The 23,067-nt window shown below is 42.6% G+C and overlaps 1 protein-coding gene across 1 annotated transcript in view; it reads left to right on the forward strand.

The window, feature by feature from the left end:
- Positions 1-23,067, forward strand: part of atp1b1a (ATPase Na+/K+ transporting subunit beta 1a) — a 93,224-nt gene that overhangs the window by 57,406 nt on the left and 12,751 nt on the right. The window contains exon 2 of the mRNA NM_001140597.1: positions 19,536-19,664. Within this exon, the coding sequence (NP_001134069.1) occupies positions 19,536-19,664 (129 nt within the window). The remainder of the gene's footprint in view (positions 1-19,535; positions 19,665-23,067) is intronic.

The raw sequence follows: 23,067 nt of genomic DNA on the forward strand, positions 1-23,067 counted from the left end.
AGGGGAGGGAATGTTCTGTAGTAGTGTATGTGTGGGGAGGGAATGTTCTGTAGTAGTGTATGTGGAGGGGAATGTTCTGTAGTAGTGTATGTGTAGGAGGAATGTTCTGTAGTAGTGTATGTGTAGGGGAGGGAATGTTCTGTAGTAGTGTATGTGTGGGAGGGAATGTTCTGTAGTAGTGTATGTGTAGGGGAGGGAATGTTCTGTAGTAGTGTATGTGTAGGGGAGGGAATGTTCTGTAGTAGTGTATGTGTAGGGGAGGGAATGTTCTGTAGTAGTGTATGTGTAGGGGAGGGAATGTTCTGTAGTAGTGTATGTGTAGGGGAGGGAATGTTCTGTAGTAGTGTATGTGTAGGGGGGGAATGTTCTGTAGTAGTGTATGTGTAGGGGGGGAATGTTCTGTAGTAGTGTATGTGTGGGAGGAATGTTCTGTAGTAGTGTATGTGTAGGGAGGAATGTTCTGTAGTAGTGTATGTGTAGGGTAGGGAATGTTCTGTAGTAGTGTATGTGGGGGAATGTTCTGTAGTAGTGTATGTGTGGGGAGGGAATGTTCTGTAGTAGTGTATGTGTAGGGAGGAATGTTCTGTAGTAGTGTATGTGTAGGGGGGGAATGTTCTGTAGTAGTGTATGTGTGGGGAGGGAATGTTCTGTAGTAGTGTATGTGTGGGGGGAATGTTCTGTAGTAGTGTATGTGTAGGGGAGGGAATGTTCTGTAGTAGTGTATGTGTAGGGGAGGGAATGTTCTGTAGTAGTGTATGTGTAGGGGGAATGTTCTGTGTAGTGTATGTGTAGGGGAGGGAATGTTCTGTAGTAGTGTATGTGTAGGGGAGGGAATGTTCTGTAGTAGTGTATGTGTAGGGAGGAATGTTCTGTAGTAGTGTATGTGTAGGGGAGGGAATGTTCTGTAGTAGTGTATGTGTAGGGGGAGGGAATGTTCTGTAGTAGTGTATGTGTAGGGAGGGAATGTTCTGTAGTAGTGTATGTGTGGGGGAGGAATGTTCTGTAGTAGTGTATGTGTAGGGGGAATGTTCTGTAGTAGTGTATGTGTAAGGGAGGGAAATGTTCTGTAGTAGTGTATGGGTAGGGGAATGTTCTGTAGTAGTGTATGTGTAAGGGAATGTTCTGTAGTAGTGTATGTGTAGGGGAGGGAATGTTCTGTAGTAGTGTATGTGTAGGGGAGGGAATGTTCTGTAGTAGTGTATGTGTAGGGGAGGAATGTTCTGTAGTAGTGTATGTGGAGGGGAATGTTCTGTAGTAGTGTATGTGTAGGGGAGGAATGTTCTGTAGTAGTGTATGTGTAGGGGAGGGAATGTTCTGTAGTAGTGTATGTGTAGGGGAGGGAATGTTCTGTAGTAGTGTATGTGTAGGGGAGGGAATGTTCTGTAGTAGTGTATGTGTAGGGGAGGGAATGTTCTGTAGTAGTGTATGTGTAGGGGAGGAATGTTCTGTAGTAGTGTATGTGTAGGGGAGGGGAATGTTCTGTAGTAGTGTATGTGTAGGGGGGGGAATGTTCTGTAGTAGTGTATGTGTGAGGGGGGGAATGTTCTGTAGTGTGTATGTGTGGGAGGGAATGTTCTGTAGTAGTGTATGTGTAGGATATTCTGTAGTAGTGTATGTGTAGGGGGAATGTTCTGTAGTAGTGTATGTGTAGGGGAGGGAATGTTCTGTAGTAGTGTATGTGTAGAGAGGAATGTTCTGTAGTAGTGTATGTGTAGGGGAGGGAATGTTCTGTAGTATGTGTAGGGAGGGAATGTTCTGTGTAGGGTAGGAGAATGTTCTGTAGTAGTGTATGTGTGGGAGGGAATGTTCTGTAGTAGTGTATGTGTAGGGAGGGAATGTTCTGTAGTAGTGTATGTGTAGGGGAGGGGAATGTTCTGTAGTAGTGTATGTGTAGGGGAGGGAATGTTCTGTAGTAGTGTATGTGTAGGGAGGGAATGTTCTGTAGTAGTGTATGTGTAGGGGAGGGAATGTTCTGTAGTAGTGTATGTGTGGGAGGGAATGTTCTGTAGTAGTGTATGTGTAGGGAGGGAATGTTCTGTAGTAGTGTATGTGTGGGGAGGAATGTTCTGTAGTAGTGTATGTGTAGGGAGGGAATGTTCTGTAGTAGTGTATGTGGGGGGGGAATGTTCTGTAGTAGTGTATGTGTAGGAGGGAATGTTCTGTAGTAGTGTATGTGTAGGGGAGGGAATGTTCTGTAGTAGTGTATGTGTAGGGGGAGGGAATGTTCTGTAGTAGTGTATGTGTAGGGAGGGAATGTTCTGTAGTAGTGTATGTGTAGGGGGGAATGTTCTGTAGTAGTGTATGTGTAGGGGAGGAATGTTCTGTAGTAGTGTATGTGTGGGATGTTCTGTAGTAGTGTAGGAGGGAATGTTCTGTAGTAGTGTATGTGTAGGGGAGGGAATGTTCTGTAGTAGTGTATGTGGGGAGGGAATGTTCTGTAGTAGTGTATGTGTAGGGAGGGAATGTTCTGTAGTAGTGTATGTGTAGGGGGGGGAATGTTCTGTAGTAGTGTATGTGTAGGGGAGGGAATGTTCTGTAGTAGTGTATGTGTAGGGGGGGGAATGTTCTGTAGTAGAGTATGTGTGTAGGGGAGGGAATGTTCTGTAGTAGTGTATGTGTAGGAGGGAATGTTCTGTAGTAGTGTATGTGTAGGGGGGAATGTTCTGTAGTAGTGTATGTGTAGGGGAGGGAATGTTCTGTAGTAGTGTATGTGTAGGGGAGGGAATGTTCTGTAGTAGTGTATGTGTAGGTAGGGAATGTTCTGTAGTAGTGTATGTGTAGGGGAGGGAATGTTCTGTAGTAGTGTATGTGGAGGGGAATGTTCTGTAGTAGTGTATGTGTAGGGTAGGAATGTTCTGTAGTAGTGTATGTGTAGGGGAGGGAATGTTCTGTAGTAGTGTATGTGTAGGGGAGGAATGTTCTGTAGTAGTGTATGTGGGAGGGAATGTTCTGTAGTGTGTAGGGAGGGAATGTTCTGTAGTAGTGTATGTGTAGGGAGGGAATGTTCTGTAGTAGTGTATGTGTAGGGGAGGGAATGTTCTGTAGTAGTGTATGTGTAGGGAAGCTGTAGTGTAGGGAATGTTCTGTAGTAGTGTATGTGTAGGGGGGGGAATGTTCTGTAGTAGTGTATGTGTAGGGGAGGGAATGTTCTGTAGTAGTGTATGTGTAGGGGAGGGAATGTTCTGTAGTAGTGTATGTGTGGGGGAGGGAATGTTCTGTAGTAGTGTATGTGTAGGGGAGGGAATGTTCTGTAGTAGTGTATGTGTAGGGGAGGGAATGTTCTGTAGTAGTGTATGTGTGGAGGGAATGTTCTGTAGTAGTGTATGTGTAGGGGAGGGAATGTTCTGTAGTAGTGTATGTGTAGGGGAGGGAATGTTCTGTAGTAGTGTATGTGTAGGGAATGTTCTGTAGTAGTGTATGTGTAGAGGGAATGTTCTGTAGTAGTGTATGTGTAGGGGGGGAATGTTCTGTAGTAGTGTATGTGTAGGGGAGGGAATGTTCTGTAGTAGTGTATGTGTAGGGAGGGAATGTTCTGTAGTAGTGTATGTGTAGGGGGGAATGTTCTGTAGTAGTGTATGTGTAGGAGGGAATGTTCTGTAGTAGTGTATGTGTAGGGGAGGGAATGTTCTGTAGTAGTGTATGTGTAGGGGAGGGAATGTTCTGTAGTAGTGTATGTGTAGGGGAGGGAATGTTCTGTAGTAGTGTATGTGTAGGAGGGAATGTTCTGTAGTAGTGTATGTGTAGGGGAGGGAATGTTCTGTAGTAGTGTATGTGTAGGGGAGGGAATGTTCTGTAGTAGTGTATGTGTAGGGGAGGGAATGTTCTGTAGTAGTGTATGTGTAGGGGAGGGAATGTTCTGTAGTAGTGTATGTGTAGGGGAGGGAATGTTCTGTAGTAGTGTATGTGTAGGGGAGGGAATGTTCTGTAGTAGTGTATGTGTAGGGAATGTTCTGTAGTAGTGTATGTGTAGGGAATGTTCTGTAGTAGTGTATGTGTAGGGGAGGGAATGTTCTGTAGTAGTGTATGTGTAGGGAATGTTCTGTAGTAGTGTATGTCTAGGGGACTGTTCTGTAGTAGTGTATGTGTAGGGTAGGGAATGTTCTGTAGTAGTGTATGTGTAGGGGAGGGAATGTTCTGTAGTAGTGTATGTGTAGGGGAGGGAATGTTCTGTAGTAGTGTATGTGTAGGGGAGGGAATGTTCTGTAGTAGTGTATGTGTAGGGGAGAGAATGTTCTGTAGTAGTGTATGTGTAGGGGAGGGAATGTTCTGTAGTAGTGTATGTGTAGGGAATGTTCTGTAGTAGTGTATGTGTAGGGGAGGGAATGTTCTGTAGTAGAGTATGTCTAGGGAATGTTCTGTAGTAGTGTATGTGTAGGGAATGTTCTGTAGTAGTGTATGTGTAGGGGAGGGAATGTTCTGTAGTAGTGTATGTTTAGGGGAGGGAATGTTCTGTAGTAGTGTATGTGTAGGGGAGGGAATGTTCTGTAGTAGTGTATGTGAGGGAGGGAATGTTCTGTAGTAGTGTATGTCGAGGGAATGTTCTGTAGTAGTGTATGTGTAGGGTAGGGAATGTTCTGTAGTAGTGTATGTGTAGGGGAGGGAATGTTCTGTAGTAGTGTATGTGTAGGGAATGTTCTGTAGTAGTGTATGTGTAGGGGAGGGAATGTTCTGTAGTAGTGTATGTGTAGGGGAGGGAATGTTCTGTAGTAGTGTATGTGTAGGGGAGGGAATGTTCTGTAGTAGTGTATGTGTAGGGAGGAATGTTCTGTAGTAGTGTATGTGTAGGGGAGGGAATGTTCTGTAGTAGTGTATGTGTAGGGGAATGTTCTGTAGTAGTGTATGTGTAGGGGAGGGAATGTTCTGTAGTAGTGTATGTGTAGGGAGGGAATGTTCTGTAGTAGTGTGTGTAGGGGAGGGAATGTTCTGTAGTAGTGTATGTGTAGGGGAGGGAATGTTCTGTAGTAGTGTATGTGTAGGGGAGGGAATGTTCTGTAGTAGTGTATGTGTAGGGGAGGGAATGTTCTGTAGTAGTGTATGTGTAGGGGAGGAATGTTCTGTAGTAGTGTATGTGTAGGGGAGGGAATGTTCTGTAGTAGTGTATGTGTAGGGGAGGGAATGTTCTGTAGTAGTGTATGTGTAGGGAGGGAATGTTCTGTAGTAGTGTATGTGTGGGGGGAATGTTCTGTAGTAGTGTATGTAGGGTAGGGAATGTTCTGTAGTAGTGTATGTGTAGGGGAGGGAATGTTCTGTAGTAGTGTATGTGTAGGGGAGGGAATGTTCTGTAGTAGTGTATGTGTAGGGGAGGGAATGTTCTGTAGTAGTGTATGTGTAGGGGAGGGAATGTTCTGTAGTAGTGTATGTGTAGGGGGAATGTTCTGTAGTAGTGTATGTGTAGGGGAGGGAATGTTCTGTAGTAGTGTATGTGTAGGGGAGGGAATGTTCTGTAGTAGTGTATGTGTAGGGGAATGTTCTGTAGTAGTGTATGTGTAGGGGAGGGAATGTTCTGTAGTAGTGTATGTGTAGGGGAGGGAATGTTCTGTAGTAGTGTATGTGTGGGGAGGGAATGTTCTGTAGTAGTGTATGTGTAGGGGAGGGAATGTTCTGTAGTAGTGTATGTGTAGGGGGAGGGAATGTTCTGTAGTAGTGTATGTGTAGGGGAGGGAATGTTCTGTAGTAGTGTATGTGTAGGGGAGGAATGTTCTGTAGTAGTGTATGTGTAGGGGAGGGAATGTTCTGTAGTAGTGTGTGTAGGGAGGGAATGTTCTGTAGTAGTGTATGTGTGGGGGAGGGAATGTTCTGTAGTAGTGTATGTGTAGGGGAGGGAATGTTCTGTAGTAGTGTATGTGTAGGGGAGGGAATGTTCTGTAGTAGTGTATGTGTAGGGGAGGGAATGTTCTGTAGTAGTGTATGTGTAGGGGAGGGAATGTTCTGTAGTAGTGTATGTGTAGGGAGGAATGAATGTTCTGTAGTAGTGTATGTGTAGGGGAGAAGGAATGTTCTGTAGTAGTGTATGTGGGAGGGAATGTTCTGTAGTAGTGTATGTGTAGGGGAATGTTCTGTAGTAGTGTATGTGTAGGGGAGGGAATGTTCTGTAGTAGTGTATGTGTAGGGGAGGGAATGTTCTGTAGTAGTGTATGTGTAGGGAGGGAATGTTCTGTAGTAGTGTATGTGTAGGGGAGGGAATGTTCTGTAGTAGTGTATGTGTAGGGGAGGGAATGTTCTGTAGTAGTGTATGTGTAGGGGAGGGAATGTTCTGTAGTAGTGTATGTGTAGGGGAGGGAATGTTCTGTAGTAGTGTATGTGTGGGGAGGGAATGTTCTGTAGTAGTGTATGTGTAGGGAGGGAATGTTCTGTAGTAGTGTATGTGTAGGGGAGGGAATGTTCTGTAGTAGTGTATGTAGGGAATGTTCTGTAGTAGTGTATGTGGGAGGGAATGTTCTGTAGTAGTGTATGTGTAGGGGAGGGAATGTTCTGTAGTAGTGTATGTGTAGGGGAGGGAATGTTCTGTAGTAGTGTATGTGTAGGGGGAGGGAATGTTCTGTAGTAGTGTATGTGTAGGGAGGGAATGTTCTGTAGTAGTGTATGTGTAGGGGAGGGAATGTTCTGTAGTAGTGTATGTGTAGGGGAGGGAATGTTCTGTAGTAGTGTATGTGTAGGGGAGGGAATGTTCTGTAGTAGTGTATGTGGGAGGGGAATGTTCTGTAGTAGTGTATGTGTAGGGGAGGGAATGTTCTGTAGTAGTGTATGTGTAGGGAGGGAATGTTCTGTAGTAGTGTATGTGTAGGGGAATGTTCTGTAGTAGTGTATGTGTAGGGAATGTTCTGTAGTAGTGTATGTGTAGGGAGGGAATGTTCTGTAGTAGTGTATGTGTAGGGGAGGGAATGTTCTGTAGTAGTGTATGTGTAGGGGGAGGGAATGTTCTGTAGTAGTGTATGTGTAGGGGAGGGAATGTTCTGTAGTAGTGTATGTGTAGGGAGGGAATGTTCTGTAGTAGTGTATGTGTAGGGGAGGGAATGTTCTGTAGTAGTGTATGTGGAGGGAATGTTCTGTAGTAGTGTATGTAGGGGAGGGAATGTTCTGTAGTAGTGTATGTGTAGGGGAGGGAATGTTCTGTAGTAGTGTATGTGTAGGGGAGGGAATGTTCTGTAGTAGTGTATGTGTAGGGGAGGGAATGTTCTGTAGTAGTGTATGTGTAGGGGAGGGAATGTTCTGTAGTAGTGTATGTGTAGGGGAGGGAATGTTCTGTAGTAGTGTATGTGTAGGGGAGGGAATGTTCTGTAGTAGTGTATGTGTAGGGGAGGGAATGTTCTGTAGTAGTGTATGTGTAGGGGAGGGAATGTTCTGTAGTAGTGTATGTGTAGGGGAGGGAATGTTCTGTAGTAGTGTATGTGTAGGGGAGGGAATGTTCTGTAGTAGTGTATGTGGAGGAGGGAATGTTCTGTAGTAGTGTATGTGTAGGGAATGTTCTGTAGTAGTGTATGTGTAGGGGAGGGAATGTTCTGTAGTAGTGTATGTGTAGGGGAGGGAATGTTCTGTAGTAGTGTATGTGTAGGGGAGGGAATGTTCTGTAGTAGTGTATGTGTAGGGGAGGGAATGTTCTGTAGTAGTGTATGTGTAGGGGGAGGAATGTTCTGTAGTAGTGTATGTGTAGGGGAGGGAATGTTCTGTAGTAGTGTATGTGTAGGGAGGGAATGTTCTGTAGTAGTGTATGTTTAGGGGAGGGAATGTTCTGTAGTAGTGTATGTGTAGGGGAGGGAATGTTCTGTAGTAGTGTATGTGTAGGGGAGGGAATGTTCTGTAGTAGTGTATGTGGAGGGAATGTTCTGTAGTAGTGTATGTGTAGGGGGGGAATGTTCTGTAGTAGTGTATGTGTAGGGGAGGGTATGTTCTTTAGTAGTGTATGTGTAGGGAATGTTCTGTAGTAGTGTATGTGTAGGGGAGGGAATGTTCTGTAGTAGTGTATGTGTAGGGGAGGGAATGTTCTGTAGTAGTGTATGTGTAGGGAGGGAATGTTCTGTAGTAGTGTATGTGTAGGGGAGGGAATGTTCTGTAGTAGTGTATGTAGGGGAGGGAATGTTCTGTAGTAGTGTATGTGTAGGGGAGGGAATGTTCTGTAGTAGTGTATGTGTAGGGGAGGGAATGTTCTGTAGTAGTGTATGTGTAGGGGAGGGAATGTTCTGTAGGGTAGTGTATGTGTAGGGGAGGGAATGTTCTGTAGTAGTGTATGTGTAGGGGAGGGAATGTTCTGTAGTAGTGTATGTGTAGGGGAGGGAATGTTCTGTAGTAGTGTATGTGTAGGGGAGGGAATGTTCTGTAGTAGTGTATGTGTAGGGGGGAATGTTCTGTAGTAGTGTATGTGTAGGGAGGGAATGTTCTGTAGTAGTGTATGTGTAGGGTAGGGAATGTTCTGTAGTAGTGTATGTGTAGGGGAGGGAATGTTCTGTAGTAGTGTATGTGTAGGGGAGGGAATGTTCTGTAGTAGTGTATGTGTAGGGGAGGGAATGTTCTGTAGTAGTGTAGGGGAGGGAATGTTCTGTAGTAGTGTATGTGTAGGGGGAGGGAATGTTCTGTAGTAGTGTATGTGTAGGGAATGTTCTGTAGTAGTGTATGTGTAGGGAATGTTCTGTAGTAGTGTATGTGTAGGGGAGGGAATGTTCTGTAGTAGTGTATGTGTAGGGGAGGGAATGTTCTGTAGTAGTGTATGTGTAGGGGAGGGAATGTTCTGTAGTAGTGTATGTGTAGGGGAGGGAATGTTCTGTAGTAGTGTATGTGTAGGGGAGGGAATGTTCTGTAGTAGTGTATGTGTAGGGGAGGGAATGTTCTGTAGTAGTGTATGTGTAGGGAATGTTCTGTAGTAGTGTATGTGTAGGGGAGGGAATGTTCTGTAGTAGTGTATGTGTAGGGGAGGGAATGTTCTGTAGTAGTGTATGTGTAGGGGAGGGAATGTTCTGTAGTAGTGTATGTGTAGGGAGGGAATGTTCTGTAGTAGTGTATGTGTAGGGGAGGGAATGTTCTGTAGTAGTGTATGTGTAGGGGAGGGAATGTTCTGTAGTAGTGTATGTGTAGGGGAGGGAATGTTCTGTAGTAGTGTATGTAGGGGAGGGAATGTTCTGTAGTAGTGTATGTGTAGGGGAGGGAATGTTCTGTAGTAGTGTATGTGTAGGGGAGGGAATGTTCTGTAGTAGTGTATGTGTAGGGGAGGGAATGTTCTGTAGTAGTGTATGTGTAGGGGAGGGAATGTTCTGTAGTAGTGTATGTGGGAGGGAATGTTCTGTAGTAGTGTATGTGTAGGGGAGGGAATGTTCTGTAGTAGTGTATGTGTAGGGAGGGAATGTTCTGTAGTAGTGTATGTGTAGGGGAGGGAATGTTCTGTAGTAGTGTATGTGTAGGGGAGGGAATGTTCTGTAGTGTGTGTAGGGGAGGGAATGTTCTGTAGTAGTGTATGTGTAGGGGAGGGAATGTTCTGTAGTAGTGTATGTGTAGGGGAGGGAATGTTCTGTAGTAGTGTATGTGTAGGGGAGGGAATGTTCTGTAGTAGTGTATGTGTAGGGAATGTTCTGTAGTAGTGTATGTGTAGGGAATGTTCTGTAGTAGTGTATGTGTAGGGGAGGGAATGTTCTGTAGTAGTGTATGTGTAGGGGAGGGAATGTTCTGTAGTAGTGTATGTGTAGGGGAGGGAATGTTCTGTAGTAGTGTATGTGTAGGGGAGGGAATGTTCTGTAGTAGTGTATGTGTAGGGGAGGGAATGTTCTGTAGTAGTGTATGTGTAGGGGAGGGAATGTTCTGTAGTAGTGTATGTGTAGGGGAGGGAATGTTCTGTAGTAGTGTATGTGTAGGGAATGTTCTGTAGTAGTGTATGTGTGGAGGGGAATGTTCTGTAGTAGTGTATGTGTAGGGGAGGGAATGTTCTGTAGTAGTGTATGTGTAGGGGAGGGAATGTTCTGTAGTAGTGTATGTGTAGGGGAGGGAATGTTCTGTAGTAGTGTATGTGGAGGGAATGTTCTGTAGTAGTGTATGTGTAGGGAGGGAATGTTCTGTAGTAGTGTATGTGTAGGGGTAGGGAATGTTCTGTAGTAGTGTATGTGTAGGGGAGGGAATGTTCTGTAGTAGTGTATGTGTAGGGGAGGGAATGTTCTGTAGTAGTGTATGTGTAGGGGAGGGAATGTTCTGTAGTAGTGTAGTGTATGTGTAGGAGGGAATGTTCTGTAGTAGTGTATGTGTAGGGGAGGGAATGTTCTGTAGTAGTGTATGTGTAGGGGAGGGAATGTTCTGTAGTAGTGTATGTGTAGGGGAGGGAATGTTCTGTAGTAGTGTATGTGTAGGGAGGGAATGTTCTGTAGTAGTGTATGTGTAGGGGAGGGAATGTTCTGTAGTAGTGTATGTGTAGGGGAGGGAATGTTCTGTAGTAGTGTATGTGTAGGGGAGGGAATGTTCTGTAGTAGTGTATGTGTAGGGGAGGGAATGTTCTGTAGTAGTGTATGTGGGGAGGGAATGTTCTGTAGTAGTGTATGTGTAGGGGAGGGAATGTTCTGTAGTAGTGTATGTGTAGGGAGGGAATGTTCTGTAGTAGTGTATGTGTAGGGAAGGGAATGTTCTGTAGTAGTGTATGTGTAGGGGAGGGAATGTTCTGTAGTAGTGTATGTGTAGGGGAGGGAATGTTCTGTAGTAGTGTATGTGTAGGGGAGGGAATGTTCTGTAGTAGTGTATGTGTAGGGGGGGGAATGTTCTGTAGTAGTGTAGGGGAGGGAATGTTCTGTAGTAGTGTATGTGTAGGGTAGGGAATGTTCTGTAGTAGTGTATGTGTAGGGGAGGGAATGTTCTGTAGTAGTGTATGTGTAGGGGAGGGAATGTTCTGTAGTAGTGTATGTGTAGGGGAGGGAATGTTCTGTAGTAGTGTATGTGTAGGGGAGGGAATGTTCTGTAGTAGTGTATGTGTAGGGGAGGGAATGTTCTGTAGTAGTGTATGTGTAGGGGAGGGAATGTTCTGTAGTAGTGTATGTGTAGGGAATGTTCTGTAGTAGTGTATATCTAGGGAATGTTCTGTAGTAGTGTATGTGTAGGGGAGGGAATGTTCTGTAGTAGTGTATGTGTAGGGGAGGGAATGTTCTGTAGTAGTGTATGTGTAGGGGAGGGAATGTTCTGTAGTAGTGTATGTGTAGGGGAGGGAATGTTCTGTAGTAGTGTATGTGTAGGGGAGGGAATGTTCTGTAGTAGTGTATGTGTAGGGAATGTTCTGTAGTAGTGTATGTGTAGGGGAGGGAATGTTCTGTAGTAGTGTATGTGTAGGGTAGGGAATGTTCTGTAGTAGTGTATGTGTAGGGAATGTTCTGTAGTAGTGTATGTGTAGGGGAGGGAATGTTCTGTAGTAGTGTATGTGTAGGGAATGTTCTGTAGTAGTGTATGTGTAGGGGAGGGAATGTTCTGTAGTAGTGTATGTGTAGGGGAGGGAATGTTCTGTAGTAGTGTATGTGTAGGGGAGGGAATGTTCTGTAGTAGTGTATGTGTAGGGGAGGGAATGTTCTGTAGTAGTGTATGTGTAGGGGAGGGAATGTTCTGTAGTAGTGTATGTGTAGGGGAGGGAATGTTCTGTAGTAGTGTATGTGTAGGGGAGGGAATGTTCTGTAGTAGTGTATGTGTAGGGGAGGGAATGTTCTGTAGTAGTGTATGTGTAGGGGAGGGAATGTTCTGTAGTAGTGTATGTGTAGGGGAGGGAATGTTCTGTAGTAGTGTATGTGTAGGGAATGTTCTGTAGTAGTGTATGTGTAGGGAATGTTCTGTAGTAGTGTATGTGTAGGGGAGGGAATGTTCTGTAGTAGTGTATGTGTAGGGAATGTTCTGTAGTAGTGTATATCTAGGGAATGTTCTGTAGTAGTGTATGTGTAGGGTAGGGAATGTTCTGTAGTAGTGTATGTGTAGGGGAGGGAATGTTCTGTAATAGTGTATGTGTAGGGGAGGGAATGTTCTGTAGTAGTGTATGTGTAGGGGAGGGAATGTTCTGTAGTAGTGTATGTGTAGGGGAGAGAATGTTCTGTAGTAGTGTATGTGTAGGGGAGGGAATGTTCTGTAGTAGTGTATGTGTAGGGAATGTTCTGTAGTAGTGTATGTGTAGGGGAGGGAATGTTCTGTAGTAGAGTATGTCTAGGGAATGTTCTGTAGTAGTGTATATCTAGGGAATGTTCTGTAGTAGTGTATGTGTAGGGGAGGGAATGTTCTGTAGTAGTTTATGTTTAGGGGAGGGAATGTTCTGTAGTAGTGTATGTGTAGGGGAGGGAATGTTCTGTAGTAGTGTATGTGGAGGGAATGTTCTGTAGTAGTGTATGTGGAGGGAATGTTCTGTAGTAGTGTATGTGTAGGGTAGGGAATGTTCTGTAGTAGTGTATGTGTAGGGGAGGGAATGTTCTGTAGTAGTGTATGTGTAGGGGAGGGAATGTTCTGTAGTAGTTGTAGGGAATGTTCGTAGTAGTGTATGTGTAGGGGAGGGAATGTTCTGTAGTAGTGTATGTGTAGGGGAGGGAATGTTCTGTAGTAGTGTATGTGTAGGGGAGGGAATGTTCTGTAGTAGTGTATGTGTGGGGAGGGAATGTTCTGTAGTAGTGTATGTGTGGGAGGGAATGTTCTGTAGTAGTGTATGTGTAGGGGAGGGAATGTTCTGTAGTAGTGTATGTGTAGGGGAATGTTCTGTAGTAGTGTATGTGTGGGGAGGGAATGTTCTGTAGTAGTGTATGTGGTAGGGAATGTTCTGTAGTAGTGTATGTGTAGGGTAGGGAATGTTCTGTAGTAGTGTATGTGTAGGGGAGGGAATGTTCTGTAGTAGTGTATGTGTAGGGGAGGGAATGTTCTGTAGTAGTGTATGTGTAGGGGAGGGAATGTTCTGTAGTAGTGTATGTGGAGGGAATGTTCTGTAGTAGTGTATGTGGAGGGAATGTTCTGTAGTAGTGTATGTGTAGGGTAGGGAATGTTCTGTAGTAGTGTATGTGTAGGGGAGGGAATGTTCTGTAGTAGTGTATGTGTAGGGGAGGGAATGTTCTGTAGTAGTGTATGTGTAGGGGAGGGAATGTTCTGTAGTAGTGTATGTGTAGGGGAGGGAATGTTCTGTAGTAGTGTATGTGTAGGGGAGGGAATGTTCTGTAGTAGTGTATGTGTAGGGGAGGGAATGTTCTGTAGTAGTGTATGTGTAGGGGAGGGAATGTTCTGTAGTAGTGTATGTGTAGGGGGAATGTTCTGTAGTAGTGTATGTGTAGGGGAGGGAATGTTCTGTAGTAGTGTATGTAGGGTAGGGAATGTTCTGTAGTAGTGTATGTGTAGGGAGGGAATGTTCTGTAGTAGTGTATGTGTAGGGAGGGAATGTTCTGTAGTAGTGTATGTGTAGGGGAGGGAATGTTCTGTAGTAGTGTATGTGTAGGGGAGGGAATGTTCTGTAGTAGTGTATGTGTGGGAGGGAATGTTCTGTAGTAGTGTATGTGTAGGGGAGGGAATGTTCTGTAGTAGTGTATGTGTAGGGGAGGGAATGTTCTGTAGTAGTGTATGTGCAGGGGAGGGAATGTTCTGTAGTAGTGTATGTGTAGGGGAGGGAATGTTCTGTAGTAGTGTATGTGTAGGGGAGGGAATGTTCTGTAGTAGTGTATGTGTAGGGGAGGGAATGTTCTGTAGTAGTGTATGTGTGGGGAGGGAATGTTCTGTAGTAGTGTATGTGTAGGGGAGGGAATGTTCTGTAGTAGTGTATGTGTAGGGGAGGGAATGTTCTGTAGTAGTGTATGTGTAGGGGAGGGAATGTTCTGTAGTAGTGTATGTGTAGGGGAGGGAATGTTCTGTAGTAGTGTGTAGTGGAGGGAATGTTCTGTAGTAGTGTATGTGGGAGGGAATGTTCTGTAGTAGTGTATGTGTAGGGGAGGGAATGTTCTGTAGTAGTGTATGTGTAGGGTAGGGAATGTTCTGTAGTAGTGTATGTGAAGGGGAGGGAATGTTCTGTAGTAGTGTATGTGTAGGGGAGGGAATGTTCTGTAGTAGTGTATGTGTAGGGTAGGGAATGTTCTGTAGTAGTGTATGTTAGGTAGGGAATGTTCTGTAGTAGTGTATGTGTAGGGGAGGGAATGTTCTGTAGTAGTGTATGTGTGAGGGAATGTTCTGTATTAGTGTATGTGTAGGGGAGGGAATGTTCTGTAGTAGTGTATGTGTAGGGGAGGGAATGTTCTGTAGTAGTGTATGTGTAGGGGAATGTTCTGTAGTAGTGTATGTTTAGGGGAGGGAATGTTCTGTAGTAGTGTATGTGTAGGGGAGGGAATGTTCTGTAGTAGTGTATGTGTAGTGAATGTTCTGTAGTAGTGTATGTGGAGGGAATGTTCTGTAGTAGTGTATGTGTAGGGTAGGGAATGTTCTGTAGTAGTGTATGTGTAGGGTAGGGAAGGTTCTGTAGTAGTGTATGTGTAGGGGAGGGAATGTTCTGTAGTAGTGTATGTGTAGGGGAGGGAATGTTCTGTAGTAGTGTATGTGTAGGGGAGGGAATGTTCTGTAGTAGTGTATGTGTAGGGTAGGGAATGTTCTGTAGTAGTGTATGTGTAGGGGAGGGAATGTTCTGTAGTAGTGTATGTGAAGGGTAGGGAATGTTCTGTAGTAGTGTATGTGTAGGGGAGGGAATGTACTGTAGTAGTGTATGTGTAGTGGAGGGAATGTTCTGTAGTAGTGTATGTGTAGGGGAGGGAATGTTCAGTAGTAGTGTATGTGTTGGGGAGGGAATGTTCTGTAGTAGTGTATGTGTAGGGGAGGGAATGTTCTGTAATAGTGTATGTGTAGGGAATGTTCTGTAGTAGTGTATATCTAGGGAATGTTCTGTAGTAGTGTATGTGTAGTGGAGGGAATGTTCTGTAATAGTGTATGTGTAGGGGAGGGAATGTTCTGTAGTAGTGTATGTGTAGGGGAGGGAATGTTCTGTAGTAGTGTATGTGTAGGGGAGAGAATGTTCTGTAGTAGTGTATGTGTAGGGGAGGGAATGTTCTGTAGTAGTGTATGTGTAGGGGAGGGAATGTTCTGTAGTAGTGTATGTGTAGGGGAGGGAATGTTCTGTAGTAGTGTATGTGTAGGGTAGGGAATGTTCTGTAGTAGTGTATGTGTAGGGAATGTTCTGTAGTAGTGTATGTTTAGGGGAGGGAATGTTCTGTAGTAGTGTATGTGTAGGGGAGGGAATGTTCTGTAGTTGTGTATGTGTAGGGGAGGGAATGTTCTGTAGTAGTGTATGTGTAGGGGAGGGAATGTTCTGTAGTAGTGTATGTGTAGGGGAGGGAATGTTCTGTAGTAGTGTATGTGTAGGGGAGGGAATGTTCTGTAGTAGTGTATGTGTAGGGGAGGGAATGTTCTGTAGTAGTGTATGTGTAGGGGAGGGAATGTTCTGTAGTAGTGTATGTGTAGGGAATGTTCTGTAGTAGTGTATGTGTAGGGAATGTTCTGTAGTAGTGTATGTGTAGGGGAGGGAATGTTCTGTAGTAGTGTATGTGTAGGGGAGGGAATGTTCTGTAGTAGTGTATATCTAGGGAATGTTCTGTAGTAGTGTATGTGTAGGGTAGGGAATGTTCTGTAGTAGTGTATGTGTAGGGGAGGGAATGTTCTGTAATAGTGTATGTGTAGGGGAGGGAATGTTCTGTAGTAGTGTATGTGTAGGGGAGGGAATGTTCTGTAGTAGTGTATGTGTAGGGGAGAGAATGTTCTGTAGTAGTGTATGTGTAGGGGAGGGAATGTTCTGTAGTAGTGTATGTGTAGGGAATGTTCTGTAGTAGTGTATGTGTAGGGGAGGGAATGTTCTGTAGTAGAGTATGTCTAGGGAATGTTCTGTAGTAGTGTATATCTAGGGAATGTTCTGTAGTAGTGTATGTGTAGGGGAGGGAATGTTCTGTAGTAGTTTATGTTTAGGGGAGGGAATGTTCTGTAGTAGTGTATGTGTAGGGGAGGGAATGTTCTGTAGTAGTGTATGTGGAGGGAATGTTCTGTAGTAGTGTATGTGGAGGGAATGTTCTGTAGTAGTGTATGTGTAGGGTAGGGAATGTTCTGTAGTAGTGTATGTGTAGGGTAGGGAATGTACTGTAGTAGTGTATGTGTAGGGGAGGGAATGTTCTGTAGTAGTGTATGTGTAGGGAATGTTCTGTAATAGTGTATGTGTAGGGGAGGGAATGTTCTGTAGTAGTGTATGTGTAGGGGAGGGAATGTTCTGTAGTAGTGTATGTGTAGGGGAGGGAATGTTCTGTAGTAGTGTATGTGTAGGGTAGGGAATGTTCTGTAGTAGTGTATGTGTAGGGGAGGGAATGTTCTGTAGTAGTGTATGTGTAGGGAATGTTCTGTAGTAGTGTATGTGTAGGGGAGGGAATGTTCTGTAGTAGTGTATGTGTAGGGTAGGGAATGTTCTGTAGTAGTGTATGTGTAGGGAATGTTCTGTAGTAGTGTATGTTTAGGGGAGGGAATGTTCTGTAGTAGTGTATGTGTAGGGGAGGGAATGTTCTGTAGTAGTGTATGTGTAGTGAATGTTCTGTAGTAGTGTATGTGGAGGGAATGTTCTGTAGTAGTGTATGTGTAGGGTAGGGAATGTTCTGTAGTAGTGTATGTGTAGGGTAGGGAATGTTCTGTAGTAGTGTATGTGTAGGGGAGGGAATGTTCTGTAGTAGTGTATGTGTAGGGGAGGGAATGTACTGTAGTAGTGTATGTGTAGGGGAGGGAATGTTCTGTAGTAGTGTATGTGTAGGGTAGGGAATGTTCTGTAGTAGTGTATGTGTAGGGGAGGGAATGTTCTGTAGTAGTGTATGTGAAGGGTAGGGAATGTTCTGTAGTAGTGTATGTGTAGGGGAGGGAATGTACTGTAGTAGTGTATGTGTAGTGGAGGGAATGTTCTGTAGTAGTGTATGTGTAGGGGAGGGAATGTTCAGTAGTAGTGTATGTGTTGGGGAGGGAATGTTCTGTAGTAGTGTATGTGTAGGGGAGGGAATGTTCTGTAGTAGTGTATTTGTAGGGAATGTTCTGTAGTAGTGTATATCTAGGGAATGGTCTGTAGTAGTGTATGTGTAGTGGAGGGAATGTTCTGTAATAGTGTATGTGTAGGGGAGGGAATGTTCTGTAGTAGTGTATGTGTAGGGGAGGGAATGTTCTGTAGTAGTGTATGTGTAGGGGAGAGAATGTTCTGTAGTAGTGTATGTGTAGGGGAGGGAATGTTCTGTAGTAGTGTATGTGTAGGGAATGTTCTGTAGTAGTGTATGTGTAGGGGAGGGAATGTTCTGTAGTAGTGTATGTGTAGGGGAGGGAATGTTCTGTAGTAGTGTATGTGTAGGGAATGTTCTGTAGTAGTGTATGTGGAGGGAATGTTCTGTAGTAGTGTATGTGTAGGGGAGGGAATGTTCTGTAGTAGTGTATGTGTCGGGAATGTTCTGTAGTATTGTATGTGTAGGGGAGGGAATGTTCTGTAGTAGTGTATATCTAGGGAATGTTCTGTAGTAGTGTATGTGTAGGGGAGGGAATGTTCTGTAGTAGTGTATGTGTAGGGAATGTTCTGTATTAGTGTATGTGTAGGGGAGGGAATGTTCTGTAGTAGTGTATGTCTAGGGAATGTTCTGTAGTAGTGTATATCTAGGGAATGTTCTGTAGTAGTGTATGTGTAGGGGAGGGAATGTTCTGTAGTAGTGTATGTGTAGGGGAGGGAATGTTCTGTAGTAGTGTATGTGTAGGGGAGGGAATGTTCTGTAGTAGTGTATGTGTAGGGGAGGGAATGTTCTGTAGTAGTGTATGTGTAGGGAATGTTCTGTAGTAGTGTATGTGTAGGGAATGTTCTGTAGTAGTGTATGTGGAGGGAATGTTCTGTAGTAGTGTATATCTAGGGAATGTTCTGTAGTAGTGTATGTGTAGGGTAGGGAATGTTCTGTAGTAGTGTATGTGTAGGGGAGGGAATGTTCTGTAATAGTGTATGTGTAGGGGAGGGAATGTTCTGTAGTAGTGTATGTGTAGGGGAGGGAATGTTCTGTAGTAGTGTATGTGTAGGGGAGGGAATGTTCTGTAGTAGTGTATGTGTAGGGTAGGGAATGTTCTGTAGTAGTGTATGTGCAGGGAATGTTCTGTAGTAGTGTATGTTTAGGGGAGGGAATGTTCTGTAGTAGTGTATGCGTAGGGGAGGGAATGTTCTGTAGTAGTGTATGTGTAGGGAATGTTCTGTAGTAGTGTATGTGGAGGGAATGTTCTGTAGTAGTGTATGTGTAGGGTAGGGAATGTTCTGTAGTAGTGTATGTGTAGGGGAGGGAATGTTCTGTAGTAGTGTATGTGTAGGGGAGGGAATGTTCTGTAGTAGTGTATGTGTAGGGAATGTTCTGTAGTAGTGTATGTGTAGGGGAGGGAATGTTCTGTAATAGTGTATGTGTAGGGGAGGGAATGTTCTGTAGTAGTGTATGTGTAGGGGAGGGAATGTTCTGTAATAGTGTATGTGGAGGGGAGGGAATGTTCTGTAGTAGTGTATGTGTAGGGGAGGGAATGTTCTGTAGTAGTGTATGTGTAGGGAATGTTCTGTAGTAGTGTATGTGTAGGGGAGGGAATGTTCTGTAGTAGTGTATCTGTAGGGAATGTTCTGTAGTAGTGTATGTGTAGGGGAGGGAATGTTCTGTAGTAGTGTATGTGTAGGGAATGTTCTGTAGTAGTGTATGTGTAGGGAATGTTCTGTAGTAGTGTAGGGGAGGGAATATTGTGTAGTAGTTGTGTAGTACTAGCAACAGGAGTTGTATCTACCCTGGCATTAACAGCAGAGTGAGGATTAACACGCTGTTGAAGTTACTCTGAAGTTTACAGTCAATTCAGAGAAAGTAAAACCGTAGAGAGATTTAGTACCAGGAACATTACCACTCTTATGCCTCTCACAATGACTTAAGACTGTCTTTGTAATTAAATAAATTTTTTAATGACTTCTCATATTGGATCGTAAGCACTTATAATGACAGCATCAGCCTAGTTTCATTTTTTTCAGCCATTTTGAAAGTGATTTTATAGAGACGTCTATTTAGTTACTGAGCTGTGCTGGCAAAGATGGACATGTTGAATTAGATTTAAAGTTAATCTCAATCACCAATATATCCCTACAACCCTCAAATAACATCTCAGGTTAAATAACTTAACTTCAAACTTGCTTTTTTTAATTAATTTTTTAATATTTTGATTATTATTTGAATTCTAGCCAGCCACGCCACACCATGCGTTGCTCAGCACATTCCTAGTCACTAGAGTTACTCAGCCCTTTAAACCTCCAGACATCTTCCGTTCAGCGTCCTGTCAGGCTAATGTCTAAGGTGTTTTTCCTGGAGAGGGAAGTTTCCCTGGCATTTCCTGTTAGAATCAATTCAGGCAAAATGTTAGATCTGCCTGGCAGGGTGAATCTGTACAATGATGGGGGATACTGGTGTATTGTTGACACCCATTCACCATGTTAGATCTGCTAAAAACAGGACATGCATATCACTACGCCGTCTACAACTAATCTGTTTCATATGTCTATTTGTAACGAATCCCTTCTGTCTTTCTCTCCACAGTTAAAATCCTCTTGTTCTACCTGATCTTCTATGGATGCTTGGCTGGGATTTTCATTGGGACCATCCAGGCCCTGCTGCTAACCCTTAGTAACTTTAAACCCACCTACCAGGACAGAGTCGCCCCACCAGGTAAAGACTGTGCTACTCATCATATACTGCTTTATTCTGCTTTATACTGCTTTATTCTGCTTTATTCTGCTTTATACTGCTTCATTCTGCTTTATACTGCTTTATTCTGCTTTATTCTGCTTTATACTGCTTTATTCTGCTTTATTCTGCTTTATACTGCTTTATACTGCTTTATTCTGCTTTATACTGCTTTATTCTGCTTTATACTGCTTTATTCTGCTCTATACTGCTTTATTCTGCTCTATACTGCTTTATTCTGCTTTATTCTGCTCCATACTGCTTTATTCTGCTTTATACTGCTTTATTCTGCTTTATACTGCTTTATTCTGCTTTATTCTGCTCTATACTGCTTTATTCTGCTTTATACTGCTCCATACTGCTTTATTCTGCTTTATACTGCTTTATTCTGCTCCATACTGCTTTATTCTGCTTTATTCTGCTTTATACTGCTTTATACTGCTTTATACTGCTTTATGTTGCTTTATACTGCTTTATACTGCTTTATGTTGCTTTATACTGCTTTATACTGCTTTATGTTGCTTTATACTGCTTTATACTGCTTTATACTGCTTTATACTGCTTTATTCTGCTTTATTCTGCTATATACTGCTTTATTCTGCTATATACTGCTTTATGTTGCTTTATACTGCTATATGTTGCTTTATACTGCTTTATACTGCTATATGTTGCTTTATACTGCTATATACTGCTTTATACTGCTTTATACTGCTATATGTTGCTTTATACTGCTTTATACTTCTTTATACTGCTTTATGTTGCTTTATACTGCTTTATACTGCTATATGTTGCTTTATACTGCTATATACTGCTTTATACTGCTTTATACTGCTTTATGTTGCTTTATACTGCTATATGTTGCTTTATGCTTTATACTGCTTTATACTGCTTTATACTGCTATATGTTGCTTTATGCTTTATACTGCTTTATGTTGCTTTATACTGCTTTATACTGCTATATGTTGCTTTATGCTTTATACTGCTTTATACTGCTTTATACTGCTATATGTTGCTTTATGCTTTATACTGCTATATACTGCTTTATACTGCTTTATACTGCTATATGTTGCTTTATGCTTTATACTGCTTTATACTGCTTTATACTGCTATATTCTGCTTCATTCTGCTATATGCTGCTTTATTCTGCTTCATTCTGCTATATGCTGCTTTATTCTGCTTTATACTGCTTTATGTTGCTTTATGCTTTATACTGCTATATACTGCTTTATACTGCTTTATACTGCTATATTCTGCTTCATTCTGCTATATGCTGCTTTATTCTGCTTCATTCTGCTATATGCTGCTTTATTCTGCTTTATACTGCTTTATGTTGCTTTATACTGCTATATGTTGCTTTATACTGCTATATACTGCTATATGTTGCTTTATACTGCTTTATACTGCTATATGTTGCTTTATACTGCTATATGTTGCTTTATACTGCTATATACTGCTTTATACTGCTATATGTTGCTTTATACTGCTATATGTTGCTTTATACTGCTATATACTGCTATATGTTGCTTTATACTGCTTTATTCTGCTTCATTCTGCTTTATACTGCTTTATACTGCTATATGTTGCTTTATACTGCTATATGTTGCTTTATACTGCTATATACTGCTTTATACTGCTATATACTGCTATATGTTGCTTTATACTGCTTTATACTGCTATATGTTGCTTTATACTGCTATATGTTGCTTTATACTGCTATATACTGCTTTATACTGCTATATGTTGCTTTATACTGCTATATGTTGCTTTATACTGCTATATACTGCTATATGTTGCTTTATACTGCTTTATTCTGCTTCATTCTGCTATATACTGCTTTATACTGCTTTATACTGCTATATGTTGCTTTATACTGCTATATGTTGCTTTATACTGCTATATACTGCTTTATACTGCTTTATACTGCTATATGCTGCTTTATTCTGCTTTATACTGCTTTATGTTGCTTTATACTGCTATATGTTGCTTTATACTGCTATATACTGCTATATGTTGCTTTATACTGCTTTATACTGCTATATGTTGCTTTATACTGCTATATGTTGCTTTATACTGCTATATGTTGCTTTATACTGCTATATACTGCTTTATACTGCTTTATACTGCTTTATACTGCTATATGTTGCTTTATACTGCTTTATTCTGCTTCATTCTGCTATATACTGCTTTATACTGCTTTATACTGCTATATGTTGCTTTATACTGCTATATGTTGCTTTATACTGCTATATACTGCTTTATACTGCTTTATACTGCTATATGTTGCTTTATACTGCTTTATACTGCTATATGTTGCTTTATACTGCTATATACTGCTTTATACTGCTTTATACTGCTTTATGTTGCTTTATACTGCTATATGTTGCTTTATGCTTTATACTGCTTTATACTGCTTTATACTGCTTTATGTTGCTTTATACTGCTTTATACTGCTATATACATCTTTATACTGCTTTATGTTGCTTTATACTGCTTTATGAAATATCCTTTTGTGATTTTGTTAAGTGTGATTTCCATCAGAAGCTAATTGAAGGGATAAGTTGTGCTCTGGAGGTGGTAGAGATTGAGGAATTATACAGTGCATTCGGAAAGTATTCAAACCCCTTTTTTTCACATTTTGTTACGCTACAGCCTTATTCTAAAATTATAGTTTTTTCCCTCATCGATCTACACACAATACCCCATAATGACAAAGCAAAAACAGGCTTTTGGAAATGTTTGCAAATGTATTAAAAATTACTAAAATATCTTAGTTACATAAATATTCAGACCCTTTACTCAGTACTTTGTTGAAGCACCTTTGGCAGCGATTACAAGTCTTCTTGGCACACCTGTATTTGGGGAGTTTCTCCCATTCTTCTCTGCAGATCCTCTCAAGCTCTGTCAGGTTGGATGGGGAGCGTCGCTGCACAGCTATTTTCAGGTCTCTCCAGAGATGTTCGATCGGGTTCAAGTCCGGGCTCTGGCTGGGCCACTCAAGGACATTCAGAGACTTTTCCCAAAGCCACTAGTTTGTTGTCTTGGCTGTGTGCTTAGGGTCGTTGTCCTGTTGGAAGGTGAATCTTCACCCCAGTCTGAGGTCCTGAATGCTCTGGAGCAGGTTTTCATCAAGGACCTCTCTGTACTTTGCTCTGTTCATCTTTCCCTCCATCCTGATAGTCTCCCAGTCCCTGTCGCTGAAAAACATCCCCACAGCATGATGCTGCCACCACCATGCGTCACCGTAGGGATGGTGCCAGGTTTCCTCCAGATGTGACGCTTGACATTCAGACCAAAGAGTTCAATCTTGGTTTCATCAGACCAGAGAATCTTGTTTCTCGTGGTCTGAGAGTCTTTAGGTGGCTTTTGACAAACTTCAAGCGGGTTG

This window comes from Salmo salar, chromosome ssa16, assembly GCF_905237065.1.
Source record: "Salmo salar chromosome ssa16, Ssal_v3.1, whole genome shotgun sequence".
Taxonomy (NCBI): Eukaryota; Metazoa; Chordata; class Actinopteri; order Salmoniformes; family Salmonidae; genus Salmo; species Salmo salar.